This window comes from Mercenaria mercenaria, unplaced genomic scaffold, assembly GCF_021730395.1.
Source record: "Mercenaria mercenaria strain notata unplaced genomic scaffold, MADL_Memer_1 contig_5013, whole genome shotgun sequence".
Lineage (NCBI taxonomy): Eukaryota > Metazoa > Mollusca > Bivalvia > Venerida > Veneridae > Mercenaria > Mercenaria mercenaria.
The window spans coordinates 49,447-65,053 of record NW_026463292.1 but is presented as its reverse complement, the minus strand read 5'-3'; the positions used below and the strand labels follow the sequence as shown (position 1 = coordinate 65,053).

General features: G+C 32.5%; 1 protein-coding gene across 1 annotated transcript in view; it reads right to left on the bottom strand.

Annotated features, from left to right (window-relative positions):
- Positions 1-265: 265 nt before the first annotated feature.
- The window catches only part of LOC123564729 (uncharacterized), a 42,486-nt gene continuing 27,144 nt past the window's right edge, over positions 266-15,607 (bottom strand). The window contains exons 9-15 of the mRNA XM_045358494.2: positions 14,733-14,906; positions 13,243-13,386; positions 12,348-12,522; positions 5,116-5,271; positions 4,656-4,750; positions 4,240-4,260; positions 266-2,528 (exon numbers count right to left, since the gene is read on the bottom strand). Coding sequence (XP_045214429.2) covers positions 2,494-2,528; positions 4,240-4,260; positions 4,656-4,750; positions 5,116-5,271; positions 12,348-12,522; positions 13,243-13,386; positions 14,733-14,906 — 800 coding nt within the window. The 3' untranslated portion in view covers positions 266-2,493. The remainder of the gene's footprint in view (positions 2,529-4,239; positions 4,261-4,655; positions 4,751-5,115; positions 5,272-12,347; positions 12,523-13,242; positions 13,387-14,732; positions 14,907-15,607) is intronic.

Here is a 15,607-nt window from a genome sequence, read left to right as displayed (position 1 = left end):
CAACCTGACGTTGCGGGGTTTCGCGACGGTCCACTGCATTATTGTGCAGGATATGTAGTATATTTGGTAACCTGATTTCTTATTCAGTGGCCATCTACCTTACATTGTAACCAATGTAGCATTAAATTTTCGTCGTTGGTTACCGAAAGATTATGGAATTGAACAATTGTTTTGCTGTTCCTATATATTGCTCGTTATTTGACATTACCTTTATTTGAATAAGTCAGAGATTAACAAGCCACCCCCACCCACCCCACCCCACCCAGGTCGAATAAAACGCACAATAGTGTTGTTAGTATCTCGTAATTTGCTTTTTTGAAGAATAGTCTCTTGTTCAAGTTTGTTTACATGAATATCACTTTTTGCGGCGAATATCACTTTCTATGGACCTTTATGTGTTCAATTACCGACAATGAGATAAGCGGAATTTACGTGTCGTGAACTAATAGGAAATATACCTTCATTTAGAGACCTATAAATTATTAAGCATAAATGTTTAGCTACTGAATATTAAGTGGTTTACAAAACTTTATTACTACACTAAAATGGAAGAATAAAGAGGAACTCTGCGTTAAACACCTGGGAAATTTTAACTAAATTTATTGTCTACTGGTTTCGACCCAATAAGGACCTTCGTCAGGGTAATTACTTTATGACTAAATAAAGCTAAACTAATTGCATTATAGACGTCAAGAAAGAATACAATATCAATGGTATTTTTGTAATAATGGTACTGGATACTAAAATTTCTGCTGTTTTTTTCGTATTTCTGTAAGATAAACATTTTTATCGTAAATATTCGTAAGAGGTACAAAACAATCATTGGAACGTGTAGCTTTATCAACATCTGTGTAATGTAGTTTTTCTCAATTGTCATAGTAAACCGTTTTCATTGAGGGTATAATTTCCGGCTTTTTTATTTGATACTGAATAGTGTTAAGTGTTTCCCATATTCTTTTAATGGTTGAACTTGGCCTCAGTGATAGTTTTTTCAATAGTAGTCAAAAGTTCTCCTGAGCAGACAAAGTTAATTTTTAAATTATAAACTTTGTTTCTTAGTAATATGATCCTGGTCCAACCTGTTTTATCGCTATAGATTTACAAAATGTTCTGAAAAGATATTGAAACAAATTCAGTTATTAATACAGAACTGCGTGCAAAAATATCTAAATTTTCTTATATTCTATTCATATGTAGGAAAGTTTTGGAAAATTCATTTTTTATAAAATGCATTATGTATTATAAACTTGATAACTTAAAATGTGTCTCAAATTTTTTTTAAATTTTTAGAAGCTACTCTGAAGATGTTTTACGCATGAAAAAGACTACAATTGTAAACACGCTCGAAATACAATTTAGGCAGTGTAACTAAAAATACAAACTTCAAGTAGAAACTATCTATTTTAGATATATGTGTAGTTAACTGCATCAAAGTACGTAGACTGAAAGAATGATTAAAATATCATTTTCCGAAAAAAAGAGTTATTTGAGGTGAGAAAAATGATCCCGGGTAAAATATTTGGAAAAAATGGAAACAACTCCGCTAAGACTTTATGGTAAGCTTAGGTGGCTATTGACCTAGAACCTCATGCAAACTATGCACGTTTTACCTCTAGGCAGGGAAAAAGCATGCATACTTGCCACATGGATTACCAATCTGAATAGAAATCTATGTCAAGATCAAATAAGTTAATGCCCTGGGGAAAGTGTGACATTTTCTGTGGTGAAATTTGTCAACAAACAGACGATTTTTTAAAAAAAGTCAAAACCCACAGAATTTCACAAGGTGAAATATGTTGAAAAGGCTACTGCTAGAAAGAGAACAATCTCTACTACCCATATATATGCGTCAAAGTATGGGAAAACTATCTAGAAATATGAGAAAATCAAAGAAATCAATTTCAGGACTGTTAGATGCATGACTGTGTTACCATGCATAGCATTTAACATAGATAGGTTGTTTTTCTTTTGCACTGATATAACATGGATTAGGATTAACAAACGGTGTTCACTCAACAATTTCACTATGTAAACAGATTGTTTCCCTTGTGTAAAGAAGGCTTAGGGTAAGTCTCTATACAATTGTTATATGAATGAGCATTAACATTATAATCGAACTTACTAAACATATATGCTAAAATTGGAATCGTAATTTCTGAAATTTCTGAAATTGTAATCGGAATAGATTATTTAAAATAGCTGTGCTACGAACGACACTTCTGTCTGCACACTCAAAAGAAATAATAATACATCTATATATTTGATGTTGATAAAACCGTAAAACAACTCTATCACAGGAAACTTAATTGTAAGGAATTCATATTCATAATGTCAATTTATTAATGCTCATAACTTATAGTTATCTTTAAATAATTATTTTCATTGCAGTTTTTATGTATTAATAGGCAAAGATATCAAACTGGATTAGATAACGGTATTTGCAAATAGTTCTTGCTTGAACGGGTTCTACTTTCACTCGGTCCCATTACATATTTAGTATCTGTCCGCACCACTTTTCCAACTATGTACTGTAAAAGAAAATAGAACAACACTTTCATAAACATTGAATCTCACATTAAATATCTCACTACTGTCTTTTAGTGCGATTGACACATTTTTAAGATATAGATGTTGTTTTTTTATTTCAAAGTCTTTTAACACCTGCTGAAAGAATAGACATTAGGCTAGAATCGAAAAAGTTAGAAATAAGTACTTATTGTTTTTTCTAAATATCTTGAATACTGGTAGTTGATAAATTAAACCATTTTGTTAAGTAAGCAACATGCAGTTGATGTAATTTATAACTTGGTGCCTGAAAACAGAAATACATATTCAAAACTTTCATATCTCAAAATTTTACACAGGCGTTTTTAAAGTGATTGGAGCGTTTTTAAAATTCAAACTCTTTAATATTATATGCACATACAGATGCATTTTATGTGTTTTGGACAAACGCATTTTATTAGTAACATTCTTTGCCACACTTCTGATGTATTCAGATAGAAATATCTGTAAAATATTAGAACCAAAATAAAAAAAATCTATGTATCAGAGTCAATAACAACACATACAATTGATTAATAAGTTTGTCTTGTCAAGAATGACATATGAAATGGTCATTTCCTTCGGCTATTTTTCATTTAAAAATTGCACAAAAATATAAAACTACAAAACATTTTTATACATACTGAACGAACTTCTCTTTGCAAAGCTTGTATTCATATTGCATCTTTTAATGTCATAGATAACAAACATTACTTCTTGCTTTATTCATTTTAATAGCGAGTAAAAAAGCTATTATAGTTCCAACAGTAATAAAATTTTGTGGTATCTAACGAAAATGCCAAAGCTACAGCACTTTAGATATGTCTTCTATAATGACAAGCTATAGCATTTTGTGGACTTTTTATAATGCCAAGCTACAGAATCTTGTGGTATTTTCACAATAATGCCAAAGCTACAAAATTTTGTGTTATTTTCACGATAATGCCAAGACCAGAGCAGATTATGATATTTTTCTAAAATTCAAAGGCTACAAGATCTTTCTGTAGTTAAACCACATATACCAGTGCTACATCATTTTGTGATATTTTATCAATTGCTAATTGTTTACATAGAAAAGATATTAGATTGTTTTTTAAGAAAATATTATACGCTTTATGCTACATGTAGAAACCGCTCCAGACGTTTCGAGCAAACTGTTCGTTTTGACAAACTATAATAAGTTCAGTTTCAGCCGCTTGTTTTCTTTTCACAAAAAGTATGTACGTCTAAAAAGGTTACAGTTAAAGTAACATTAGGAGTAATATTTGCTGACCCAAACAAGAAACTGTTATTCATCTCTCTTTCGTCGAAGAAAGAAAAATCAGATTAGGTCTTTTTTATTTCTATAAATGTTTGTGTCATAAGAAAAATTATGATATAAGATTCGCTTTTCAAACACGATCATTTGAACCTTGTGTTCTTCACCAATGAATACTAATTTGTGTTTATTTGTGAAATTTGTGTTCTCATAGAATTTGGATAAAACTGGTCTAAATGCTGGCAATGACTGCTGCAATAAATGCATGTTCATTTTAAGGAACTTATCAATCTAATACTCATTTACTGAAATCGATTAATCGACCTTATAACACGTAATTAATTTATTTTTATACTTTAAGGTATTCGCGTACGCAATGCCTTTGCAAATCAACAAAAACACATTTAAAACATTAATGAAACCAAGAAAGTACAAACCTGGCGGCGGGGGCTGACGAACTGTCAAAATAAAATAAAGGAAAAGTTTTAATTATTTTTAGGTGAAAAATCATACTTTAAAGTTAGAACAATTAATTAGAAAGTCATACGCTTGGTAATGTCAATGATTCGAACACAACGTTTTAAAAAACAGTACTGAAAAGTATATGCTTTCTAATATTTAGAGAAATACTGTTATAAGGAAAGGCATGTTTTTATGTTTTAGATTTACGTCTCAATACATTACATTTAAGCGATATCATTTATAAGAACAAATTCATTCACTCATATCGCCTTTAATTTAGTTATATAACAAAACACGCGTCCGAATCTATAAAAAAAATCTAACGAATATCCTTGGTATCGGACTTCCTTTTAACATTAGAAAAGAGAACCGTCTTGTGGGGTAAACTTACCGGAGAGCAGCTGTGGATTATTTAGTCTCTTAGGCTTAGGCTTCCTTGGAGGTGGCGTGTATTCCCTTTCAATATGACGAGGTCTCCAGCCATAACTTTAATTTTACGGATACAATTTAACAAATTTATATTAACATTTCTATTGTTTTCGTAATATTTAAAATTCAAAACTAGCAAAAAAAGCCTTAAAAGAAGAAAGCATCATTTTTCAACTCACATATGCTTAGTAAAAGTACCTATGCGACACCCTATAGACATGTGCCTCATCATCAAAAAATATCCAAATCTCCTGAGATAATATTGCGATAACATCTGCGATTATTTTTCTTTTTGATATACAATTTTTAGAATATTTTAGCAGACATGTCGATTTCGCGCTTGATGCCATGTTGTAATGGTTGGAAAACCTTAATTAGGCTCAGATAAGTAGCAAACATACAATTTCACAGGTATGACATACCTTCTCTTTCCACCTACACATGGGCATTTGCAGCAGGATGGCATACAAACGTAGTTACAACAAACGAATAACGTCACCACAGCCGTAATTGCGAGAAGTACCATTAATAGTACAAACCAAATAATATTCCGTGTGTCATCAAAAAATGTTTTGTATCTGAAAAGCAACATTTAAAAGAAAAACAAATGAATCATGTGATGGTCTGTGAAATTACTTCGTTGAAATGTTTTGAATACGTGAAAAAGCAACATTTGAATTTGTTCTTTTCTTGCACAAGAGCTACTTTTACTTTTACTGAATCTGTTAAATGTATTCTTGCACAAATGTACATCGGATATATAAAGTTTCTTTTTGAAGCACAGAAATATGCTATACACAGTATGGTTTGACACTTACTAGCAGTTTTTAATATTAACACACTGTCGTATACATCCGCTAAAGTACTTGTTCGCATCGTCCCTGCGTTTACTCTCATTCTAACACGACATGCGAACTCCAAGACTATTACATTTCTCGTCGGTTACCGTTATCATATTAATTTATATGTAATTTTTGCGATTGTTTATGTTTAAGAATCATCAACCATGCTGGTCAGTATCAACCGGTACGTATCTAATGAATTAATCAAAAATGCATTAAATGCTTAATATCAGTTCGATTCTATATCATACTGAAAACAAACCGTTAAGAAATAATTAACAACAGTGTTTTCTCCAAAATATCGTTTACGTCATGTTTTTGTATTGATTTGAAGTAATACGGATCGATCATCATCAACCCATACTGAGTAGGGATTCGGCAGACATTATTACACAAAGATATGGATTGTCCTTAAATTTACTTTATAAAAACTGAATCAATTTTGAGCAAACTTTGGCCCGTATTTGTATTAAAACCTTGTGATCAATATCAATGAAATGAATAAAGAAAAAGAGTCGTTCTTTTACGTTTTTTATAAGTACAGATCAGTTCACGCGGAAAACCCACTTTCCGTTTGTTCCTCGAAAGAATATTATTTCATAGCGAGGAATTCCTCCGAGTACAGCATTAACCTATTGTCTGTGCTTCCGGAAAATCTACCCGTACCTTTTATCTTTTATTTCTTAAGCGGAATTTCGCCGTGTAACTTCGAGAATTATTTGACGGAACTCCAAGTTAAAATTTATACAGGTAACACTATAAAATGTACCGGTATTTTATGGCCTTTATGGCGCGTATCCGAGTGTGTAATCAACAGTTAACTGGTCAATTTGTGTGCCGCAAGATGATTTCGCGAAACTTAGAGGCAATATTTCCTGACATGGATGGATTTTTTTTATAACCACCTCGTTCTTACTCTTTAAATTTTTAAGTATGATATTTGAATAAGTTTTGACTATGCGAAATTTATTTAGAAATAAATGTAATGGAAAAATAGATAAAGAATTATATAAAACAGATATTAAACTTTAAAACAACCATCGTTAAAGAATAGCGATTTATTACGTGTACGCTTTCAAATGATAGCCGTTAAGGAATAGCGATTCGTTAAATATGATACTAAAATAGCTTTTGACTGTGCGAATAAAATTTAGAAATAAATTTATGTAAAACTGACTAAATTAAGAATAACATAAAACTAGATACATTTTAAAATAGTGGCCGTTAAGGAGTAGCGATTCTGAAATTGATTTCAACACTGATAGTCAACAATCTTCTTGTACATGTAGATGAACGTTTCAGTTTAACGCTGGCAAACATTTGAACTTAAGGGTAGTAATAACACATACAACATTGTGAATCGGAATGTGAATACGATAGACATTAATAAAATGATAATATTAATACAGTATGTTAAAGAAAATGTACTTAATACAGAGAAACTGCATTATTTGTTGAGATGACATTTATATAAATCAAAATATATAAATATATATATATATAAATTTATACATGCTTACGCATATTATATTAATCAACACTTTGAACTACATGTACACACACAATTACCAACGTTGACGTGACGATACGGTTGTAAATGCAATCCAGAAGACAATCAAAACGTTTTCATACATATAATTAATCTCATTCATTTGTCAACATCATAATAAAACAGATTTAAGTAATTTCGTTTTTATATAACGTAAGACAACAAATCTATGGGCCAGTGGTCTGTTACATTTTACACTTTTATGACCTAGTTATATAACTGCATTATAACGGGGTGGGGGTGGGGGTAAAAAACGGTAGTTATCAAATTGAATAAACATGTAGAGTTCTTGCTAAAACAATATAGCCAAACGATTCATTTTGAAAACATGAAGCAATGAATAGATCTAATTAATTGCGTATAAATACTTGCTTACATTATTTGCAAACGAAGCACAATATCTGAATCCGATGTTTCAGTGTATGATTTTGTTGTTTATTATAAATAAATCAAGGGAAAAAAGCAGGGTTCAGGTTAACAAGTTTTAAACTTAAAAAATATCTAACATTTTTCAAGAGCATCTTTAACAGAAATATGTAATCATTCTTTTGGAGATTTTATGAAAAAGATTACATGTTTTAACAGGTATATGAAGGGATAACCGGTGATTTTTGCTGCTGTTTTTTTTTATATGATTTATATGGTAGGAGAAAGAAAATACTGCCACATCTACTCATAAATTCTTAAAATGTTAAAAGTGCATAGGAAAATCAGACATTTTCATTTAAAATAAATGGTACTAGCTCTATTGGTATTCACTAAAAAGATTCTCGTATCATTATATAAGATATAATTATCATTATACAATTTATCCTTGAATTTACTCGAAGACCCAATACAATTTTAAAGGTAATTATTCATTCGTCTCGAATCGGAAGTTGGGTTTCATCTCCACCTCCAAGTGACCAAGTGACTTCGAATAAATCCTCTGAGTCAGAAATACCTTGACGGAAAATGGCTGACACGAGAAAACTTCGAGTCGGATTCTTGGTACTCGTTTTGGTCATCCTCCAAGAATCGAGTAGGATTTCCGTGTGAGCTGATCTGCACATGTAATACTATTTGAAGCAATAAACAGCATTAGGTACTGTATTACGCTTAACCATTTAGTAATATCTTAACGGTGTGCACGTGATCAAGAGCTACATTGTACATGCAAAATTTCTGGTAATCAAAAATGGTTTACGTTACGCATATGACGACAAAAGACCACGTAATATGCATACGCATAGGCAATTGAAAGTTCATACATGCTTCAGTACAAGAAAATAGAATTAGTTTTTACCTGGTAACACAGATGCAACGTCAATTTTTGTTGTACGATTTTTTCCCCTTTTTTATTATTTGTTACAAAGATTATTTATTATGTTACACGAACTGAGAATTTCAGATGATTCATTCTACAAGCTACTGAATAAACCGCAAATTAGTTCGTCCAAAGACACAATATTAGATCATGTAATTTGCATACGCGTTCATACATGCTTTACTTCAAGAAAATAAAATTAGTTTTTACCTGGTAACACAGAGGCAACGTCACAAAATTATTATGTTAAACGACACTTATTTATTTATTTATTTATTTATTTATTTATCATTTTTACAAAGATTATTTATCATATTACACAATTTGGGATTTAAGATGACGTTTTCTACTCGCTACTGAATACACCGTAAATTAGGTCGTCCAAAGACACAACGTTAGTTTGGAAATGCTTATTTTGGGATCCAAAACTACCAGTGCTCGATTTCTCCTTTGTTTAGCAACAATGAGCCTCGCAATCCGTCTCGTAGCAACTTTTCGCATATTAAGTTTTTCTTGTAGTTTTCTAACCACAGTTTCATCTGACAAATTATATTTAAGAAATAATTTATAGTAAAACAGTGCTTTATCACTATGTATACACGATGGGCGGGTATACGTCGGGCGTAATAATTTCACGAGGGCGCAGCCCGAGTGAAATTATTTTGGACGACATATAACCGCCCGTGTTTATAAATAGTGATAAAGCACTGTTTTGCTATAAATTATTTCGATTCTAATATGTTCTTTATTGTAAAATTTATATCAAATATGATGGAACTATTTCTTCGCGCAAGCATGGGGCCAATAGTAGGTCTTTGTTTATACACGCCAGGGCCGGAAGTGGTAATACGTCTTGCGGCAGAGTTCAGTTCGGGCGGAAATTATTGCGAATTATTCAGCAAAGCGAATAACTTACTCAGTAAACTCAGTTTGGAAATTAATCAACCCATTTGCGCTATGTGACATTTCGTTTAAAACATGTTATAAAGTAAAATATTTCATAAAATTTGAAAGCGCTATTTCTTGATGCGTACATGGCGCTAAATAACACGTTGACGTGACGTCAACATAATATCGTTGTGATGATTAAAGCATTGTTAGTCATATTAGAATTAACAAATAATCAAGGCCTTCGAGTGGTTTACCATCTAATTTATCATGGTTCAGAGGATAGATGCGTAGGAATTGAACCACGAGGGCGTTAGCCCGAGTGGTTAAATACTGAAGCATCTGAACGATGAACCGTGGTAAATTAGACGATAAATCACAAGAAGGGCTTGATTGTTTTCATTCTGACATGCTCATTGACATATTATGATAAATATTATGCTGGACTTTATTTACCCGAGTAATAATGTATCGGACGTCATGCCGGCAATTTGACGTCATAATTGACGTCATAATGCTCTCTTACCGGTCCGCGCGTAAACCGTTGTTTATCGCAGAATATACAGAGCTTGATTTCCTTCTTTGTTTAACTGGAAATCAAATCGAGTCATGTTAGAATAAGAATTTTATTTTACCAATGATGTACTAGCGGTCCATGAGGGTCAATTTTTGACGCGTTTAATGTTTCACGGCCAAAGACGTCATCGTGTGTTACCTGCCGGAAAAGTAGCATATACATTTACCTCAAAATCTACGTATTATACATAAACGAGTGTTGTCCTTAAAGTCTTCTGAACCTACATATAACGAGCGTAATATGAATACAGAAAATGTTTACACTGTCCATATGAAATATACAAATAAAACTATAATTAAGCTTATGGCTTACACCAGTCCTTTATAATATTCACCCTTAACTGCAACGGACTATTCATGATCTGAAGTCACGGAGTAGCCTGCCCTTGGAATGTTACACAGAAACTGTGCTACTACGGTTCAGCAATTTGTCAGTTAAGGAAAGAGAAGAACATCACAAATTTGGCGAATATGAAGAATGTGACAATTGCTTGTTTGGTCTGCCAGTCTTGTAAAAGCTGCTGTACAATATTCCTTTTGCGGGCATATTCATTGTTAAGAGTAAGGCAGATGTTCCGTAAACTATTTTGTAGTCAACATAAAACGTAATGTTGCATACCGGATTGTAGAACTTTGTCACTTTAAAATGTAACTTGCCAGAAATAGATCTACTGGGTGTAATGAGTATGTGCACAACAGGGCATTAGAACTGAAGAAATTGTTTACGGAACCCGTTTGCAACTTTCTTTTTGCGATCACTGGTCGTTTAAACCCCTTCCTAAGCCACTGTTTGTTATTTGTCCGTCTTTGAGGTTCGAAATAATATACCGATGTCTTCGTGTGAGAAGTTCATAAAACATCCTTGCATCTGCATTTTTAGATTTTTTTTTTCATCATTGTATCATTTTGCTTTTTGGTCAAAAGACGGAATACCCAACTTGCACACACCTCAGGTAATTTAAAATGTTTTATAAACTCTTCCCGGTAAAATGCAGGTAATTGAGAAATTGTAAATCTCGAGTCTTTTGCTACAATGTCTGTTACAACAGCAATGTTAAAAGAGGATACTGGTGTTTTATGGCGCAGCTTTAAATTCTTGCAGAATCTGATTGGCTTGTATAATCGCAGAATAACGCATCTTTATGTAGGACGTAATTGCCAATTGTCTTCTTACATGGAACACTATGCTTACGATAAAAACATTAGTGTACATAAGTGTGTTAAAATGCTTGTAACTCAGCTATAACAAAACCAAATGTGTTGAAATTTCCAATGTACTTTGTATACGGCTATAGAAAACCCCTAGAAGTTCATATAAAAATCGTCCTTGTACCTAAGACAGTTTCCACAAAAGCGCGTTAGTCTTAAATTTTCAGGATTCTCCTTCATTTATAGTTTTTCGTTTTTTCTTTAAAACAACAGATTTGATCACGTGACTTTGTGCCCACTCCAATTTTAATGACGGTTCTTTCGAAAACTTATGACTGACGTCCTTGACAGCTGGTTATTATATTTTGAAACGCTCATAACTTTGTTATGAATATAAATAAATATATCATCACATTGAACAAAGGTTTGTTTAGAAAAAAACATATTTTGCCTCGTATCGGAAATGAGTGTTGCATTAGCATCCATATCTTAATGTTTTTTGCGCTCAGTAGTTGTAGTAACATTGCTGAGAAATGAAAGTTTATTTGACCAAAAGTTCAAAATTCTACTGAAATAATAATGTAACAATTCCTATTTCAGCCTATATATACACAAGCAAAGCGTAGATGTACGTGCATTAGCTTTTTTAGACATGAATTTTGTTGTTCAATTTGGGTCTTCGATGCAATTGGTTTACATTTGTATTATTCTCTTTACAGAACTAAACATGCAAATTCAGTGTTTACTTTTGCAATCTTCTTGTTCACATGCTGTTCAGAAAACGAAGAAGTCTTGTGACCAAAAATATACAAAAAATGGCGTGTTTAAATAACGCGAACGATAGCGTTTGTTGCCAATTATTATAACACACATATCTTTATATCATACAGGAAGATATTTTTTAAGTGAAAAAAGCAGTTGCCTATCTCAAAATATACCGGTTAATAATAAACCAGTCGGAATAAAAAGTATCGTGATAAAAATTATACATATCGGAATAAAAAATATTGTATTACTTATCAAAATTATACATATAGAAATAAAAAGTCTTGTAATATAGATTGTTCATTGTCGGAACAGAATAAAAGGTATTGTAATGTAATAAAAATTGAACATGCCAGAATAAAAAGAAGGATCGTAGTAAGAATTTTTTTTCTATTTAAACAGAATAAAAAGTATGGTAATAAAAGATATTCTAAGAGGAATAAAAAATATAGTAATAGAAATCATACCTGTCGAAATAAAAAGTGTCGCAGAAAAATTATTCCTTACGGAATGAAACAAAAAATTATCATAAAAAATCATTTCTATCGGAATTAAAAGTATCGTAATGAAAAATTATACCTATCAGAATAAGCAGCTGTAGTTGTAGTTGTAGTTGCCACTGTTGTGGTGGTGGTCAACACGATACTCAAGGTCCTGCTTATGCCAGGGTTCCTTTTGTCGGCCACGCCCACAAGAATGTCACATGTAGAGGCGCTGAACGTAGTTATTGTATCAAGTACAGTTACATCTCCCGCTGAAAGGTAAACAAATATGTTATATTGGAATTTTAGAGAGAAAACAAGGTTATATATGGTTTGCAAAGAAATGCCATTTATAAGTATAATGTACACACTGGTACGATGGGTCAAAATTATATTTCCTGGATAGCATGATTTATTTGTTTTGCGCTAAAATACGAATGTGACATTTTGATGAAAAAGAACTGAGTCCAGCAACATTTGAAACTCATAATCAAACTTAAAAATATCTGAGCAATATAGAATGTTTGACACGTGTTGTTGGTTCAACAAAGTTTATGCGTTATTATGCTGTAATGGCAACCACAGACATGCATCAATAAGGCCAATCCTATGACAAGTTTAGTACAAAGCAATGACTTTGAAATTAATTTCCACGCTTCTTTTACAGTTTCTGTATTAAGCAGTTTGTTAATATGAACAAAATATGACATGCATATATCACCTGTCATAACTAGCTATTATCCCCCTCAGTCACGTGAGTGATAAGAAATAATGTAAAAAGCGAAAAACATGCTTTATTTTACACATTAAATTTACATATCTGAGAAACTTTATAATTATTTTACTTAAGTTCAGAGTTGGTACACCTATTTAATATACCTCAAGAAAATAAGTATCAAGATATGACTCTTTGTTTCTATTTATATTATATTTATCATGTCGTTGTGTAAAACAAATAAACTGCAAAATAGCAAAAAATCAGTCTTACTTACAGTCTAATACTTCAAATGGACAATCTGAAGGATCAGAATTAAAGGTGACGGTGACCGTATTGTCCTCGGGATCGGTATAATCAACTGTAAAAACTATGGTGCCGGGCGGGGTAGACGTATCTACAGTAATTAATGTCCCTGTCCCTAATAACAAGTGGTTATACATTATAAGAGGTCGACAAAACTCACTGCAATTTGATATGATGTAAAGTGTTGTACACGGAAAAAGAACTTGAAGTTGTATATTCAGTTTACCAAGAATGTTATTGTTTTGAATCCGTAGTTGAATAATTCGCAATATGTTTATATTGCATCTCTGGACAACGCTGTCATTGCCAAGGTTACTAAGAACTTAGAATCAACCAAGTGAATTTAAAGCAGCACGCCTCCAGATCTACGTCAATAGTTCAGGTATTTATAAAATGATTTCATAAATTATCTATTGCAATTAGTGTAAAATAATAAAATCATTCTAAATATTCAGACAATATTTCAAAAGTCACTATTGTAGATAGTAGAATACATATATTTGTAACGTTTTCAAAAGCGTTAGTCCGCAATTCAAGTCATACATAAATTGGAAGGTTTGTAGCTACACATACATTAAAATATCAATTTCTGTTAATTACATAATGTATATTCAATATTTAATGTCAATATCTAAAACATTACAATACAGGCTGACACTGCTTTCCATATCCGCGATCATCCTCTATTTCCAAAGAATCTGTCATTACAAACAACTCACACAATATACCTAAATGTAACCTAAATCGCTGTACGACATTCGATAAAAGTTTTCAAGAAAAACGTACGTCTCCCACCAATAACCACGCAGGAATTGTAAAATGGCACAGATTAAGGGCCGTTACTCTGGAGAAAATTAACAATTAACTGAACTTTAACATTTCAATCATATATACAACCTGTCTTGCCAGTGGTTTGGTGGAATTCCTCTTTGTGCTATCGGAGCAGTTGCCCGGACAAAAGTATAACAAAAGACATCAAAGTATATAACTCTACTGAAAAATTGAAAATCACTGAACTGGAACAATATGAAGAATGAGGCTTGGCACTGATCAGTTCCTAAAGGTTCTGTGGATATCCGACAAATAATATAAGAGAAGTGACCAAAACATCCTAAAGTTTGATGAACGTTGAAAATCCTCAAAGCATACTCATTCTTGTCAAAATTGGTGTAAATCCATCCAGTGGTGTCGGAGCAATTTCATGGTCAAACTTTGTGATAGACATACGGACAGACAGACTTACAGACAGACTTACAGACAGACGTACGGTACTAAATCAATATGTCTCCTCTACTAAATTTTGGAGACATAAAGTATACTCGCCTACAAGGACATTGTATACAAAGAAATGAATGCTGGAATGATAAAAAGTACAAGTGTAACAAACAGGTATAACTGCCAGCGGCAAATCTCCGAGGAGATACCGGTTTACTTATCTGGATGCAATCAATTATACTTTACCTGGTAAATTATTGATTACTGGTGGCGCGTTCGGTATGAGATTAACTGTTATGTCTTCACTGACACTGTCCAGTCTATCATCACATACAACTGTTATTATATAATCTCGCTGACTATAGTAATTGAATTGTCCCAGTGATTCATTTACCTGCGACCGTACATATATCCCGTATTCTGCAATGGAAATTTCATTAATTTGAAATATTTAAGTGTGATACCCCAAATTCTTCAGATAGTTCAGCACGACATTTATGTTGTGTTAGTGTACTGTTTGCTTTTTGAGCTCGATCATTTCAGCTTTAGTGGTTCAAATACTCCGGCTTTAATAGCTTTAGATATCGTTTAATCACCCCTAGGCTATTTGCCGGTTTTTCAGTTTTGTCTTTGAGCATTTTCTGTGATATGAAGGAACCATAACCTTAGTAATTTCCCCTCTCTAAATTCCATTTTATTAAGTTCTGCCCATTGTTTTCTCTTTTTAGAAAACCATTGTTTTAACTCTAGACCATAGCCGCTATTCATGGAATTGCACTATGTGAATCATTAAAGGGTCCATTACACCGCTGTATAAACACACCTGCGGGTGCCTCTTCATTTTATTTCGGTACCTGTAACATGTGTAAATGTTGAGTTCTGCTCAACCCAGTGAAAGAGGGCGTGGACGGCAGCTTGATTTTCCATCACCGGTTATGAACAGCCTCCGTCAAACCAAACCTGCAACATTTTCATTTTATGTCGTGTTGTTTTCCACTTTTTCTTATGTATAGAATTCACAAGAAAATGCTCGTGCATCAAGCTTGTCTGCTACCAATGTAAATGTATAGCTGTTTTCACTAGCTAGAGTTCGATGTTAAAAATTGGGACTTCAATACTTG